General features: G+C 41.4%; 1 protein-coding gene across 1 annotated transcript in view; it reads left to right on the forward strand.

Annotated features, from left to right (window-relative positions):
* LOC121284946 (low-density lipoprotein receptor-related protein 1-like) overlaps positions 1-18,154 on the forward strand; it is a 1,922,347-nt gene that overhangs the window by 1,644,184 nt on the left and 260,009 nt on the right. Inside the window, exons 55-58 of the mRNA XM_041200912.1 lie at positions 10,777-10,964; positions 12,256-12,439; positions 15,110-15,195; positions 15,284-15,403. Of these exons, the coding sequence (XP_041056846.1) occupies positions 10,777-10,964; positions 12,256-12,439; positions 15,110-15,195; positions 15,284-15,403 (578 nt within the window). The remainder of the gene's footprint in view (positions 1-10,776; positions 10,965-12,255; positions 12,440-15,109; positions 15,196-15,283; positions 15,404-18,154) is intronic.

Raw genomic sequence — 18,154 nt, forward strand, 5'->3', positions numbered from 1 at the left:
TAATCATGTCACCTCTAACTCTTCTAAATTCCATCAGATACAACCTTTCCTCATAAGACAACCTGCCCATTCCAGGCATTAGCCTAGTAAACCCTCTCTGAACTACTTCCAGTACAATAATACCCTTCCTTAAAATAAGGAGACCAATACTGTGCACAGTACTCCAGATGTGGTCTCAACAATCCCCTGAAGCATAACCTCCTTACTTTTGTATTCAATTCCCCTCACAATAAATGATAACATTCTATTAGCTTTCCTGGTTACTTGCTGCACCTGCATACTAAACTTTTGTGACTCATGCACTAGGAACCCAGATCCCTCTGCAATCTCTCACCATTTTGATAATATGCTTCTCATTTATTCTTTCTTCCAAAATGGATAATTTCATATTTTCCCTCATAATATTTCATTTGCCAGATCTTTGCCCACTCATTCAACCTATCTATGTCCCTTTGTAGCCTCATTATGTCCTTTTCACAACTTAGATTCCTATCTATCTTTGTATCATCAGCAAATTTAGCAACCATACCTTTGGTTCCTTCATCCCAAGTCATTCATATAAATTGTAAAAAGTTGAAGCCCCAGCACAGATCCCTGTGACATACCATTTGTTTCATCTTGCCAACCAGAAAATGATCCATTTATGCCTACTCTCTATTTCCTGTTAGATAGCCAATCTTCAATCATGCACTATGTTGCCACCTACACCATGAGCTTTTATTTTCTGCATTAACCTTTGAGTGGCACCTTATCAAGTACCTTCTGGAATTAAAGGACAGTACATCCCCTGGTTCCGCTTTAGCCACTGTACATGTTACTTCTTCAAAGGACTCCAATAAATTTGGTTAAGCATGATTTCCCTCTCATTAAACCATGTTAACATCCCTGATTACCTTGAATTTATCTCCCAGCTATAACATCATTAATAATAGCTTCTAATATTTTCCCTATGACACATGTAAAGCTAACTGCCCTGTAGCTTCCTGCTTTCTGTCTCCATCCGTTTTTGAATAAAGGAGTTACATTCCCTTAACTCCCTTATTGATTAAAGATCGATATAACTCAGCCTTGATTATATTCAATGACAGAGCCTTAACTGCTCTCTGAGGAAGAGAATTCCACAGACTAATGACTCTCTGAGAGAAAAAAAATTCTCCTCATCCATCTTAAATGGGAGACCCCTAATTTTTAAACTGTGTCCCTAGTTCTAGTTGCCCCCACAAGGTGAAATATCCTCTCGGCATCCACCCTCTCAAGTCCCCTTTTATAGATTTATGTGTTTCAATATTTCTTCTAAACCCCGATGTGTACAGGCCCAAACTGCTTAACCGTTCCTCATAAGCTAACCCCTTCATCCCAGGAGTCAGTTTTGAGCCTTCTCCGAACACATGAAGGCTGCCCACTCCCCTGAAAAGGCTACAGTCGTTGCTGGAATATTTTCAGAAAGGCTTTGATGGTAGGAAGGAGACTACAAATGAAGCCTCAAGCCAGAGAGGTGGATCTCAGTTTCTCTGATGCAGCACTGGAAGCCATAGTGATGGAGGTGAAAAGGAGGAAAGAGGTGATGATTCCATAAGGGGTCAGGAGTCCCTCAAGGCATACTTTCCATAGGGAATGGCAGCAGGTGGCTACTGAGATCAATTCCCAGAGCCTAGCCTTGAGGACCTGGTTACAATGTGGAAAAAAATTATCAGTGATCTCACATGTGTAGTCAAGGTTAGTGAATGCGATCAAATAATCTCATGAGATCTGCTTCTTAGCACACCATCAACCTCTCATACTGCTCAATGCACCACAGCCCCAGACTTATTCTTCAGCAATCAGAAGTCATACCTAACATTCAGATACTACACCTCACCCTCATACACTTATCAATGCTGCCAGCCTTACACTCATCTCTAGCAGAGTACTTCGCCTGCTCCTTCTCATCTTCTCTACCCCTTTCTTCTTTCTGCTGCTTCTGCTCCATCTTCCTGTCATGCTGCTGTTCAAGAGGAACTGAAACTATAGCCCCCATTAGTGAAAGCAGGCTTTCTCCTAATAAGCTTTCCAACTCCTCCAGTTTCCCTGCCAGAGTCCAGCATCAGTTTCTCGTGAATCCAAAAAATGTCCCAAACCCCTCCAATAACACTCAACACAGTACTTCACTCACTCTGCAGCTAAAAAAGTAAGTCAAAAGTGCCTCGCCTGGAAATCCCATGGTAATTCCTTTAAGTAGTCCTAGTGGGAGTGAAACCATTCAGCTGAACACAGGTTCAACTGGGAGTGATTAAGTGATGAAATAACAGGATCTGAGATGACAACCCATCCACCACCTTCAACAACCACTCCCTCCACCACTGATGCACAGTGGCAGCTATGTATACCATTTACAAGATGCACTGCAGCAACTCTCCAAGGTTCCTTTGACAGCACCTTCCAAACTCATAACCTCTAGAAGGACAAGGGCAGCAGATGCATGGGAACACCACTATCCACAAGTCCCCCTTCAAGCCACGTACCATCCTTACTTGGAAATATATCGCCGTTCCTTCACTGTCGTTGGATCAAAATCCCAGAAATCCCTCCCAAACAGCATTGTTGGTGTATCTACACCACATGGACTGCAGCGGTCCCAGCCTCTAACCTGCTCTTGTAGCCACAGTATTTATATGGCTAGTCCAGTTCAATTTCTGGTCAGTGGTAACCCCCAGGATGTTGATAGTGGGTATTCAGTGATGATAATACAATTGAATATCAAGGGGTGATGGTTGAATTCTCTCCTGTTGGAGAGGTCATTGCCTGGCACTTGTGTGGCATGAATGTTACTTGCCACTTATCAGCACAAGCCTGAATATGGACACAAACGGCTTCAGTATCTGAAGAATCATGCATGGTGCTGAACATTGTGCAAACATCAGCAAACATCCCCACTCCTGACCTTATGATGGAAGGAAGGTCATTGATGAAGCAGCTGAAGATGGTTGTGCCTCGGATGCTACCCTGAGGGACTCCTGCTGTGATATCCTGGAGCTGAGATGATTGACCTCCAGCAACCAAAACCATCTTCCTTTGTCCTATGTATGGTTCCAACCAGTGGAGAACTTTCCCTCTAGTTCTTATTGCCTTCATTTTTGCTAGGAATCCTTGATGCCACATTTGGTCAAAAGCAGCCTTGATGTCAATGGGAGCATTGGCATGCCACTGTTCCAGTACTGCTACAACCCTGGCATCTATCCGACAATGTGGGAAATTGCCCAAGTATGTCCTGTCTACAAAAAACAGGACAAATCCAATTCGGCCAATTACCATCACATTAGCCTCCTCTCGACCAACAAAAAAGTGATGGAAGGTGTCAGCGGCAGAACATTCAAGCATCACTTGCACATCAATAACCTGCTCACTGATGCTCAGTTTTGGTTCTTCCAGGGCCACTCAGCTCCTGACCTTGATACAGCCTTGGGATATACATGGACAGAAGGGTCAAACTCGAGAGGGGGCATGTGAGTGACTGCCCTTGACATCAAGGCAACACTTTGTGACATCAAGGAGCCCTAGCAAAACTGAAGTCAATGGGAACCAGGGGGAAAACTTGCCTCTGGTTGGAGTCATACCTAGCACAAAGGAAGATGATTGTGATTGTTGGAGGCCGATCACTTCAGTCCAAGGACATCTTCAAGAATTTCTTAGGGTAGTGTCTTGGGTCCAACCATTTTCAACCGCTTCATCAATGACCTTCACTCCAACATAAGGTCAGAAGTGGGGATGCTAATTGATGATTGCTCAATGTTCTGTACCATTTGCAACTCCTCAAATACTGAAGCAGTCCACATCCATATATAGCAAGGCCTGGGTAACATACAGACTTAAGTTGATAAGTGGCAAATGACATTCATGCCACAGAAGTGCCAGGCAATGACTATACCCAGTAAGATAGAATCTAATCATCTCACCTTAGCATTCAATGTCATTAACATCACTGAATGCTCCACTATCAACATCATGGTGGTTACCATTGACCAGAAACTGGCCTGGACCAGCCATATAAAAACTGTGACTACAAGAGCAGGTCATAGCCTGGGAATTCTGACGTGAGTAACTCACCTCCTGACTCCCCAAAGTCTGATCACCTTGGAATGTCTGGACTTGCCTGGATGAATGTAGTTCCAACGACACTTAACAAGCTCAACACCATCAGAACAAAACAGCCTGCTTGTTTGGTAACCCATTTAACAATTTAAACATTAACTCCCTCCAGCACTGACACAGTGCCAAAAGTATGTACTTTATACAAGATGGATGGCAGCAATCACCAATGTTCCTTCGATAGCACCTTGCAAACCCGCAACAGCTACCACCTAGAAGGACAAGGGCAGCAGACGTATAGTAACACCACCACCTGCAAGTTTCTCTCCAAGCTTCAAACCATCTTGAACTGGAACTACATTGCCTTTCCTTCACTGTCACTGGGTCAATATCCTAGAACTCCCTTCCTAAGAGAACTGAAGTGTGCCTGCACCACATGGACTGCAGCAGTTCAAGAAGGCAGCTCACCACCACCTTCTCAAGGGCAATTAGGGATGGGCAGCAAATGCTGGCCTTGTCAGCAACTCCCACATTCCATGAAGCATAAAACAAAATAAGAAGAGCAAATCTTAAATGATTACATTTCTCAGCAGCATTGTAAATTTGTCATTAAGACAGGGGTAATCACTTTTGCTTTATTTTTGGCAGCAGAACTGCCAATATTACAGTGGCATAATGGAGGGAATAATTGAATCCATTTTTGTGTTGGGATTAAAACAGAAAATGCTGGAAATACTCAGCAGGTCTGGCAACACCTGTGGTGAGAAAACCATTTAAAATTTCAGTTCGATGATCTTTCATCAGAACATTATAATATATCGATTGGAACATCATAAAATTTAACTAACACGCATTTAAATAAGCTAATGCCTCCATTAAAACAGTAGGGAAATCCTGTCACATGAACAGGTTAACACGATTGCTGCTATCACCAACACTAATTTCTAACCTATGGAGTAAAATTGCCTTATGCAATAACAGTATTTGGACATTTAATGCATTTGTGTGAAATTCCTTGTCTGTAATTTTATCAGAAATCCACAAGGTCTTTGTGTTAAACTGCCTCAAATTGCTGCTATCTATTTATTACTGTTCCTTGGCTTGCGTCAAATAGCTTATGTATTAAGTAAAAAGACTTTAAACTCTGTATTTATGGTTGGAAATCTAATCTTGGTATTGATTTTGGTGTTTCAATTCTTGAATGTTGTGCTCTTCAACTTGCAGACATCAACTTGATTGAAAATTGGTAAAATAGCACATGAAGTTCTTTCTCCCACTGTGAGGTGATAAAGGATACACAAGAAACAATAGTGTATATAACAGAATATCTTTTTCAAAGTATTACATAAAATGAACACATTGCTCAAATTGCATTTTTTCACCTAGCTATCATTTCCCAAACTCCTCGTTGATTATATTCTTAAGAATCCAAGGCACAAAATTAATAATGTTATCTTAATGAAAATATGATGAGGTGTGATATTCCCCAGCGAGTATCGTAACTGTGCCATCCATTTCAAGTGGGGAAGGGGAATAATTTTCACATAACCTGCTCGACAGTTTAGATACTGAGGGGTGGTTGTCTTGCTCATCTGTAGTAGAAGCACCTCGGAAACCTAGGAGATATAACATAAATAAAATTTACATCATTTACACAGGGTACCCATCACACTTTCACTGAAGTAATGTCCACTCTTGGTAGCTTCGATTGTATGTGGCCAGAGCTGAAACATTCCTGTGGCTACAAAACAGGACTATGTAGTAAATTCAGTGTTTAGTTTTCGCCCTGAGAATAAGGTTAGGGCCCTGACTGCTGTATTTTGTTGCAGCTTACATAATGCAATTTCCTTCCTATGGGTTCTAGATAGGGAGGCGCACCATCTGCTGCTGCTACAGCCTGAACTCTATCACCGAGTGGGAGAGGAGAATCCCAAAGTCAATTGGGAAAACCTCCCTGGAATTCCATCCCCATGATGTAAAACATTTAGGTTAATAATTGGAATGTAAAGATTGTGGGTGGTGGTGGCTGGAGGTGGGGGCAGTGTTTGTGCAAGGGACTTTAAAATATTAGCAACTGTGGTAATGGGGTGGATGTTTCTAAATACTGTCCAATGACTAAAATCCAGCTGTCCAAAAGCCAGAATTGTCCGAAAAATGGGCATTTTTAGAATGTGCCATGCATCAATTTTAATTAAGTAAAATTTAAAGAAAAACTACCTGGACAATTCAGCTAGTTGCTGCATTGGCACATGTGGCACCCAACTCAGTCTTTTCCCCTGCTCCAAACGACTCTTGACCACCCCCATCCCACGACCCAGCTTGACCTGAACTACCCGATCTGAAACCTGGCTCGGCCTCGGTTCCAAGGTTTTCCGACTTTGAGACGCTGTACTGCCTCTGGTTCTTGCATAAAATCACACAGGCCAGGATTTTACGGCACTGCCGCAGCGTGTCTCCCCCTGGTGGATGCGGCGAGCCATTTAAAGATCCATTTAGTTCGGCGAGGCCGGAATATTCCACTGGGCGGGTGGGGCCATAAAATCCTGGCCACAGACTTGTATCAGTTACAATCAAACTAAATGGCACTTAAAACACCATCTAGTTTCAATTAATTCTTAATAAGTTGCCTGCTGACTCTTTTTGTGTAATACATGAATGAAGGTGCTAAAAGTAGCTATTTTATGTAAGTTCCTTTTCGCCAAATTATTTTATTAGTATACTTTGAGCCTCTGATATTCTGAGGTGTGCTCCTACTTTGTTAATAGGTGTTAATCTAACATCTGGGTCCTCTAAATCCATAGAATATTTATTTTTTTCTGGTCAAGAAATAAATGTTGGCTGTATGATTTTGCTGCTCCTCTGAAACTCAAATTGACAGGTGTGGAGAGAATGATTGATAAACTTAAATTCGTGAAGTCTAGACCATGACAGATCAGCTAAATAAACTAATTTGATCAATGTGCAATTATATGAAAGAATAGCACGTACTCTTGTAAAACAGCAGCCTTTTGTTAAACTGATTGGCCTAAACTAAAACAGAGTTCAAAGTCATTGCTGAAATAGTAATAGAAAATATTTTGCAGTGCAAGTACCTCAGGTTGCAAAGGCATGAAAGATTGACTAACGTGACTTACTTTCTAGCACATTCCTAGATGTAAGTCATTTATTACATTCACTTCCTGCCAACCCAACTGCTAAGAATAACTTGACATGGCCCAAAACAATATGGTAGACTTACGAGCATGCATAAGAATAAGGTCAAAATAGTTTTTTTTCACCCCTGTATAAGATTTCAAATTCTTGTCATCTACGTACCTTTTGACTTTTCATTTTTGAGTCATTCAGATGATTTTCATCTGCAATCATGATTGATCCAGGATAAAATGAATACAACCTGAAGATGCCTGCTGGCCTAACAATGAAATTAAGCACGCATCTGAGAGCCGAAATAAATTGGAACAAATATTTAGAGAGACAGCTATTCGGTCATGAAAACTGATGTGATGCATGGAATTGAAAGATCTTGGGGGGAGGTGGGGGTGGCTTTAAAAAAATGGATTTGTGTCAGTTAAAATTAAATAAACTGATGCCTCAAACATCACCTAGTTTTGATTCACTCCAGTTTCAAATCATTCTTCATAAGGTAGCTGCTGATCTTTATGTGTAATATGTAAGAAGGTGCTAAAAGTAACTGTTTTAAATAAGTTCCTTGTCACTGAATCATTTTATTGGTTTACCTTGAACCCCTGATATTCTGAGGTGTGTTTGTACTTTTGGTAATGGATGTTAATCTAACTTGTGGTTCCTCCTAATCCATGGAGTACTTATATTTTGTTGGTCAGGTCACTGACAGATACGTAGAGAATGACTGACAAACTTAAATTCAGGAAGCCCAGGAACATGATAGCTCATGATAGCTAAATAAATCAATTTGATCAATACGCCATTAATTATATGATGCTAGTACTCTTGTAAAACCACTGCCCTTTGTTCACCTGATCAACCTGAATTAAAATAGTCATCGGGCAGGGAAAAGCTAATCATCTGATAATTTCATTCATAATTATTGTAGTTTTACCTCTTGAATTGAATTGAAAAATATCAAATCATCTGATAGCAAACTCATTTGTTTTAATATTTCTACCTATCTGAGGTAACAAAGTTCACAGTTTTCACGAAGTTATAGGCCCAGATTTTGTGGTCAATGGTAAACGTAAAGCACTAGCCAGCTCTTACACTTACAATTACCACAGACTTTCTACGGGCTTTTGCTCTGGAAGGTGGAGTAATTAGAAACCCAAAGCAGCAACTGAAACCTAGGACTTATATGCACAAGGCAAACAACTGCGTGTTCCCTTAACCAATCTGATTGAAGAATCCTTACTGAGATACTGGCCCGGATTTTCAGTGTCAGGACCAGTCCAGAACCATTTAATAATGGCAGGTGTGACCCGATTCAGGGATTTCTGCCCCCAAGGTCTTTCAGGGGATTAAGGGATATGAGGAGTGGGAAAGAAAATGGAGTTGAACCCCAAGATCAGCCATGATCCTAATGAATGGTGGAGCAGGCTCAACAGGCCATGTGGTCTACTCCTGCTCCTATTTCTTATGTTCTTATTCCCAGCACTGATAATTTTAGCCAGTGAGGGAAAAGGGTGTGGATAGTGAGCCTGCACCTACACTGCTGATCTGGCTGGCTCCATTGCTTAGCCACTTGAGGCCCTCAATAGGCTTGAGGTGGGTGGGAAGCCCAGAACCTTCCCAGTTGCCTGTAAAATTTCAGACAGGTCAGTTGCAGGTAGGCAGGTGGTGAGAAGGCTACCTGCTAGCCTTTACGTGCCCTTTCTCTTCAAACCCACCAGCAGGGGATCGTAAAACCCAGCTCAGTATGTGTATATTGTTAAAATGCGAGACTAGCTTTGGTATCCAACTACCTCTCCCAGATTTTATTTTTCAGATTTGTAGAATTTCTGGTTGAATCTTTCTCACACCATTTCCTTGCTTTTTTTCTTGCTTTTCACCTCACTACTCAGACTCAACATTCTGCTCTGCTTCTAAATAGCTGTTACATTGAACCAAATGCCAACTGGCACAGGGCGTGTACTTGAAAATCTTTATGTTTGCCTAACTTTTATATAACTGTCACTCAAAATGGAAATTCTGAATGACCTAGAATGCTGTGATAACCTAATTATGTATGATTTGACATTACTAGTACATTAATTGCTGAAGTTAGATTTTTAAAGCTTCCAGTGGAACTAACTCGATGATAAAGTATTGTTTTGAAAAAAATATTGGTATTTTGCAAGTCAGTCATTTTGAAACTAAAGACGGAATGGATTTTAATGGCCTACTTAACCTGCATGCAGTGTCTGCATTTATCTAATTATTGCTCTTGAAAATCGCTGCCAGTTCTTTTCTTACTGTTGCTCACGTGTTCATGGCTGCTATGATGCTCAAAGCCCTCGATGAGGATAGATCTGAAACTGAAGCCCTCAGAAGGCCAATGAATGTTTGAAATTCATGGGGCAGAATTTTGCCCTTGCCGGGTGGGCTTGGCGGGGCGGTCGTGAAGCCGATTTCACGCCGGCAGGACAATAAGGCCCGTCCAGCGTGAAACACGAGCGGTTGTGCTCAGCGCTGCCTGTGTGGGCGGGGGAGGAGGGTGAGGGCGAGCAGATGCGTGCGAGTGAGCGCTTGAAAATCTCCCCAAGGCACAGAGCTGCCTCAGAGACGAAGAGTTTTTAAAATTTAGAAATAAAGATTTTAAAATGCTATAAAACATGTCCCCTCATGTGATTCCCGTCACATGAGTAGGGACATGTTACAAATGAAATTCAAAAAGTTTTATTTTATTTTTATTTGATGTTGGAAACCTCATCCTGCCTGCAGATGCGGTTTCCAAAAAAATGCAAAGGCTGCTTGGCCTTTTTGCCTGCCTGCCAACTGTAAGGTTGGACGGGCAGCAAAAAAAGTTATGCTAATTAACACTTTAATGGCCTGAAGAGGCCTTCTAATGGTCGGCAGGCACTCTGCCAATTCCCGTGCGCTGGACAATTACCCAACGTCATCATGCACCATTTCAGAATCGAGTGGGTTGGGCGAAAATTCTGCCCATTGTTGTTTTTTCTCCCATCATGATATTCCGAAAAATCTGTGGATTTCCATATTTTTTCTTTAATTTCTTTGTACTTTCACGAAGAATACCTTACTCTCTCTGTTAAGTTATCATCAATAAATAATGAAACATGGGAGGAAGGAACATTCCCTTTTTGTACAGGATTTTCCAAGAATAACAGTGGAAATCAGAAACACAATCAATATACTTAATAACACATTTTATTTTGTCAAACTGGATCACTGACTGCATTGAAGATTCCAAAACTAATGTGACTAAAACAAAGAGAATTAATTCTGTGGAATTTCTGTTTGCCCAATAGAAATTCACACAGTAATTTGTAACTATACAGCCAAAATGAGCGGCTGCAATACACTGAATAATATATTTCTGTTTCTGAGGACAAAGTTACACTTTACATTTTCAGACTGTGATGGTTTCACAGTATTGATGACCATTTTGTGCTGATATTTCACAAATAGCCGTGGTTGTTTATTTATCTATGTTGTTTAGCCCAACAAAGTAAAGATTCCCAATCTGAAGTTTTCTGCACAAGGTAGTGAAAGCTATTCACTTTTTTTTTTGAATTTCAGAAAAAAAATGCAGCAATTCTTTTTATCTATGTAAAAATGGAAAGTGTATAAATGAAACCCTTACATGTGATAAGAATAATGACTGTGGCGATGGATCAGATGAAAGCAATTGTTTTGTTAATGAATGTGCAAACAAGCGAATCAGTGGATGTTCGCAAGACTGTCAGGATCTCAAAATTGGGTACAAGGTTAGTGCCAATGTGAATTTTTCCTCTAAATTATTCTAACTAATAATTAAAATAGTACTTTTAATGGTTGAAAAGCTTGTGCGAGAGAAAATGAAATCTAAGTTTGGTATTGGAAGTCAAGACAAACAAGACATTCATTTATCCTCATTTCAGTTTGTGGTCATCAAAATAAGAACAAATAATGTAACAATCAAAGTTTAGATCTAGATTTTTTAAGTTAACTTTGTTTACATAAACTCTAATTTCCTAATGATAAACCAAGCTGTTTATTTCATGTCATATACTGGCTGAATTTTAAAGCTATCTGAATATTAATGCAAGGAATGGACATAAGGGTAGTTTAATGATGATGAGAGAGTAATGTTTCATGGAATTTTTGTAATTCTCCTGTTGTGCTATTTACTGAATGCCATGATTTTCTAAGTCAAGTTACATAAGATGTAATACATGGAGATGGAGAAATTACCTTGCTCCAGCCTGCCCCAGAATGTATTGGCCTAAGGTCCACCCAATATTGGGCCTGCTGAGATACAGCCTCTCACTGGCATCCCCAGGCAGATCGTTGATGGAAAGAATTGTAATTTAATTCCATTACAACACCAACAACATCTCCCAGATAAGAAGTGGAGTAAACATCCAGGTAAAATGGGGCTGATCAGGATTGGAAGGAGATGACTAACAGGGAAGTCAATAAGGGAGGGAGGCAGCAATCATGGTGGAGAGGGGAGCGAGCAGGAACTGGCAGTTGTCTTCAGAGCTGCAATAATACCATCACTCAGGTGAGTATATTCTACAAAACGTACATTTTTGCTGTCATCAATCCCTTTAAGAACCATTGGTTAAATCCCATATATCACACACTTGACTGGCTGTCTGTGCACTAGACTGGTTGCACCGAGTAAAAGAAGGTATATAACAGGGAATAAGTCACTTATTTGCATGTGGAATGGGCTGTATTAGGTGCGGATGCCTCTTTTAATGCCTGTACTCCATCTCTGGCTCAGAATGTGTGCACACATGTTGTTGTTCACATTGGAAGCTTTTGTGTTCATTTTATGCCTATAAAACAGGCTTAATGTCATAAGCCATGATATGTCTCAATGCATCCTTTCAGGCACTTACTGTATATTTTCTTTTTTTTCTTCAAAATTAGCAACTTTGAAAACAAAGCCTTTTGTTGCACAATTTTTTTTAATCTTGAATATAATACAAGTATATCTTGCTTCAAAAAATGGTAGTCTTTAAATGAACTGCTGATTTTAGTAAATTTTTAATGAATTGTATTTTTCAGTGCAAATGTTGGCCTGGATTCAGACTGAAAGATAATGGCAAAACCTGCATTGACATTGATGAATGTGCAACCACATTTCCCTGTAGCCAGCAATGCATCAATACCTATGGAACCTACAAGTGTTTGTGTGCAGAAGGTTATGAAATACGAGCAGATAATCCCAATAGCTGCAAAGTTTTATCAGGTATGATTTTCTATTTATTCCCCGCTGCATTAAAACTTGCATAGTTTCACAAGAGATGTAAGGATGTGAACTATGAGCTGAAGAAAATACTTTTCTCTTGCATCGAGTGGGCTGGAATTGCACTCAGTTTGGTTAGTGAGCAGCACATTAAAATATTGAATAAAGCCACTATTAAAGTGGTGGACAAAGAGATTTCATATGGACACATTAGTGGGCCCATGACTTGTGATTTCAACTCATAGATTTCCTTTTTTGAAAGATGTGGTAATCTGATATGTATTATGCCTTTAAGAAGAATGTTATCATGGAAGATCACATGGGGCAGAATTTTGCCCTTGATAGGCGGGCAGGCCCCACAGGCTTGACCATGGGCGGGCAGCTGATCGCCACCATCGTAACTGGCCCCGCCACCATTTTAAGTGGGCGGGCCAATTAAGGCCACCCGATGGGAAGCGCTATGTGCTTCCTGTGCGGTGGGGGAGGGATTCCCCAACTGTCAGAGTGCGCTCTTTCACACATGCGCAGGAAGGAGTGCACATCTCCCTGAGGCAAAGTGCTGCCTCAGGGAGATCACTGAAAGGCTGGCAAATATAAAAAATAGAACAATAAAAAAATCTATCAACATGTCCTCCTCATGTGAAAATTTCACACAAGATAGGAGATGTTAATGAAATAAACTAAAACTTTATTAAATGTTTTTAAAACTGCTATCAAACCTCATCCCGCCACTGGATGTGGTTTGTAAAAAAATCCCCTACCCGCCTGCCCCGTGGACCCTTGCGCCGAGCCTAAGTTCGCACGGGCCCCTCAAGATCCTCGACAATTGGCAAGTTAAGGGCCTTAATGAGGCCTTTAAATAATGGCAGGTGCACGTCCCACTGTATAGCGCGCCCGCTGACTGAAATATCGCGATTCTGCGCACTGACGTCGGGGCGCTCGCACAACATCAGCGCACGACATTTTAAGCGCTGGAGTGCGGGCTCTGCCACCCGCACACCAGCAAGAAGATTCTGCCCTTAGTATCCAATAGCAGAGTAGCATGGGCTACCTTAGTACTCAGTATTCAGTTGTCTAGAGTTAGAGTCTGTAATGTAGAGACAGGGTTGAGTTATAAGTACACAAGTGTAGCTGTTGAGTGCCTTTGCAAATAAATAGATTGTGTTCTACAAAAGAACTGTCAACTGATCTACTCTGCCTATGGTACCAACTTGGCCAACCCAAAACAAGCGTGCAACCCGGATCCATTAGTGCAACTAAATTAGTGACCAGGCTCCACCAAAAGATCATTGGAATTTTGCTGCCATCTGCTATGATGGAGACCCTCAAAATTGCCTCACTAATTTTTACATCATTGCCAATTTTTTTTTACAAGAGAGAACTTTGTTTCAAAGTGTCTGCTACTGGTTAGTAATGTGTCCTGAAAGAAGTTTCTTGTATATGCATGAGCATCATTCTGTTCCCCCTTATGACTGTATGTTGTATTTAAACAAGCCTGGTTAGAGATAGCTTGTAACTTCCATATTGCTCACACTGCTAGAGCTCTTGAGGGCAGAGCTTCCTCCCGCTGAGGAGCGTAAGTCCTACTCTCAGCCTGTTTAGCCTGCCCACAGCATGTTATTGCTGCCGGGCGGGCTTTCCTTGGATTCATCCAGCTGATTCTTGCAACATGGGGTGTGAGCAATATGCTTGGACTCCCCATGAAAACTGGAATCTCAGCAACATGCCCCCATGTGTTATGTAACGGAGGTGAAACTTCCTGGTGTCATTTCGGAGGAGTGGTGCACCAAATGTTTGCTCTTGTGTGCCTCTAACTTGTAGCTTTAAAGCACAGAACAAAGATCAACAGATAAAAGCAAAATACTGTGGATGCTGGAAATCTGAAACAAAAACAAAAATAGCTGGAAAAACTCAGCAGGTCTGACAGCATCTGCGGAGAGAAACACAGTTAATTTTTCAAGTCTGTATGACTCTTCATCAGAACAGATGTTCTGTTACATGTCTGGCTATTTTTCTTTATAACATTTATTACAATGTAGCCTTTTAGTAGAATATCTTCCCACATTGCATCTCAACAGTGAAAGTAGAGCATTTGTTTCACTGCATTTTAACCAATGTATTCATTGTTTGTTGTATATAAGTACATTTACAACAACAAGAATACTATTGGTTAAAACGAAGTTGGTGAGAATCCACCATTTGTCTATAATTAGTAGTTGGAAATGTACAGTTATTGAGAATGAGCTTGTGTGCCAGTGAATGGCAGGGAGCTGTAGTTCAATCTTTTATTCATCCATATAGTATGTGTCCTGAACATCAAATTTGTCTGTCATTTTAGTGTTATAAAAATGCTTGACTGTCTTTAGCCTTGTTCATGGAGAAAAGATTAGACTTGGAAATGAATGTTACAGAACATATATTGCTTGGGTTTCCAATTTTTGTAAAAGAGTGCAGTGAGGTAAGGGTACATTGGTGACTGATAGAATAGGTTTCGACTAAATGTGAGGACAGATCTGCCACATTTAAATGCAAAATTGTCCTAGATATAATAATTTATAAGATTTTGGAAAGATTTGGTAAAGAATGTTTATCAGCATGGCTAACTATTTTATATTGTTTTCATGACTGTATAACATTGCTGCATAGTGAAGTATTATTTTCCTTTGTATTCAGCTGAGGAACCATTTTTAATTTTTGCTGATAGACATGAAATAAGAAAAATGAGTATAGATGGTTTCAACTACACTTTATTAAAACAGGTAAGTTCCACATTTTTTCTATCATTGCGCCTTGCTTTGAATTCAAAATCATTAAATGTGCTCATAGTTAAGTTTGCTTATTTTACAGGGGCTGAATAATGTTCATGCAATAGATTTTGACTACAGGGAAAAATGCATTTATTGGGCTGATTTCACCACACAAGGCAGCACAATATCAAGAATCCACCTGAATGGAAGCAATCCTGAGGTACGAATGTTTGCATTGGCAATTTGTAGCTTAATGATTTCAGAATTTTCTATTATGCCTAGTGAGGACAATTGTAACCCAGGTCTTAGACATTATGGGCTGTATTTTATGGCCCATCCCCCACACCCCACCCCTACTACTCCTCCACTGACATGTTTTTTTGTAGGGGCAAATAAAATATGAGGGGTGGCAAGTTTCCCACCCACTCCCGACCTGGTCCCAATAATATGGTGGGGCGCTGAAATTGGTAGCCCATCAATCTTTTTGAAGTAAATAATTAATGGGTAATTGAACTTGTTACTGAGCCAATTGACCTGTATTTCACTCTGCCCGCGCCATATAATGGCTGGCGTGAGCAGGTGGGTGGGAGTGATGAACCTGCTTTTGAAAATAAATTTTGTAAAGTCAGAAAGGAAGGGGAGGGGCACAGCATTCAGGAGGTGCACTTTGTGTATCGGGGGCATCCCCCCCCCCCCAAAATGTTACCCCTTCCTTTGTGCCTCCCTGCCTGACCTCTAAAACTTACCCCCCTCGCTCCTTTCCCAAGGCTGCCCAATCCCACCCCGCCCAAAAAAAGTTCCGACTTACCCGGCTACAGCTTCCATATTCTCCTCTTTGCGGAGATGTCTTCAGTCCCAGCAGCAGCTACCTCAGTCCTGGCGCTGCTGGGACTGCTAGAGCTCTTGAGGGCAGGGCTTCCTCCCGCTGAGGAGCGTAAGTCCTACTCTCAGCCTGTTTAGCCTGCCCACAGCATGTTATTGCTGCCGGGCGGACTTTCCTTGGATTCGTCCAGCTGATTCTTGCAACATGGGGTGTGAGCAATATGCCCCCACACACCACAAACCACCGCTCCCCCACCACCCCCCCCCCCCCACACCCCACTCCCATGAAGTCCAGCCCCATGTTTTCCTTTTTTATATTGGACCTGAATTCTCATTTGCTCCATATTGTTACCATACAATTTTTGTATGTGCTATGGTTAAGCAATGTTGCATAATTTGGCATTATTGGATTTTTCTTAATGTTACTGTAAAATAGTGTTTAAAAAGCATGGGGCAGAATTTTCTCTTCAGTGTGCGGGGGTGCATGTCACACTGGACAGGCCTTAATTGGCCCGCCCACGTAAGATGGCAGCGCGCAGCCGATCGAGAGCGGCGGTCGGCTCCGCACCCTCCTGCGCCTGCTCCCAACCATTCCACCCAACAGGCAGAAGATTCTGTCCCACGTCTCCAACAATATGGTCTAGAGCATAATTTTGCATTTTCAAATAAATAAAAACAAGGGTTTAGAAATTCCCTTCTTAAAAATGCTATGCATCTGTCTATTGCCAATAAGAGAAAATAATTTTCTCAAACTTTCAAAACTTTTAGACAATTTAATGTCAATAGCATACATTGGTATCTGAAATAACCCATTTCATTATTTTGATAAATTGAGCCACACTCTAAAAGATTTAGCATGGCTGGGCTGAAATATTATTTGGATCAGCTTTTTCACGTTACTTAATTGCCTCAATAGTTCAGAGGTTAAACTTGATGTGAGGCAAGATATATTGCTCTGCAAACTTCCATTAAGTTTATTATTTTACACATTGTACACTCCTTCTCTTGTGTCACAATTCAACTTCAAATAATTTTGGTTAAGAGCTCTGGAAATATTATTGAGTACCTAAACCATTATTTCTAGAATGACTGATCTAACAGAGTTATAAAAGTAAGATCCTTTTGTGGTTTACATGCTGTTCCACAGCATGATTTGTTCCATTAAGGAGGGGGAGAATTTTCTCCCTGGCAGGCAGGCAGATTGGGCCCAGGCGGGCGCATAGCCGATTGCTGCACACGATCAGCTGCGTGCCGCCATTTTGCCCAGGCGGGCCAATTAAGACCCACCCAGCGTGACGCTCACCTGGAAGCACTTAGTGCTAGCTGTGCGGGTGGGGGGAGGAGGGAGAGTCAGGGCCTATGCTCTTTCACGCATGCGTGTGAAAGAGCGCCAAAATCTCCCTCAGGCAGGAAGCTGCTAGGGAGATTAGTTTATTAATAAACCATCACAAAAAATAAAATTAATCAGACATATCCCCTCATGAGACATGGTCACATGAACTGGGACATGTTTATGAATTTTCAGAACACATTTTATTTAATTAATAAACACTTCATGAATTCTCATCCCGCTCGTGGATGAGATTTCATGAAAAATGTGAAGGCCACCTGGGCTCTTCACCTGCCCGGCCTACCTTAAGGTTGGATGGGCAGCCCTGAGAATCAGTTTAATTAGTTAATTAATGGCCTTAACTGGCCTTTGACAGTTCAGTGGGTGCGCAGCCAACTCCGGTGCGCGCCTGCCAAACTGAAGATCGGAGAGACACGCAGTGACATCAGGACACATGCCCGACATCACTGCGCATCATTTAATGTGTCGGCAAGCGGAGCCAGCCCCCGCACAGTGACCAGAAGATTCAGGCCTAGGAATTATAGTAACTGAAAGTATTAGAAAAAGATTAGTCTCGATTTCAAGCTATTTGCTGAATTTATTTCTTTCAAGGCATTTAGATATGGTTAAAACCCCATTGTAAAACCTTTGGGTTCACCCCTTTCTTGGGCACATGCATCAGAGAGGCAGGACTCATCCTCAGCCTACACACAACCCTGTGTAATTTTGGAGGCTAATATGTTAAGGATGTGGAGATCTACCAGCCTTCTCTTCAGGGACAGGAGGGACCCGCCAGGGATGGGCCTGGGCTAGCATCAG

This window comes from Carcharodon carcharias, chromosome 12, assembly GCF_017639515.1.
Source record: "Carcharodon carcharias isolate sCarCar2 chromosome 12, sCarCar2.pri, whole genome shotgun sequence".
Classification (NCBI taxonomy): Eukaryota; Metazoa; Chordata; class Chondrichthyes; order Lamniformes; family Lamnidae; genus Carcharodon; species Carcharodon carcharias.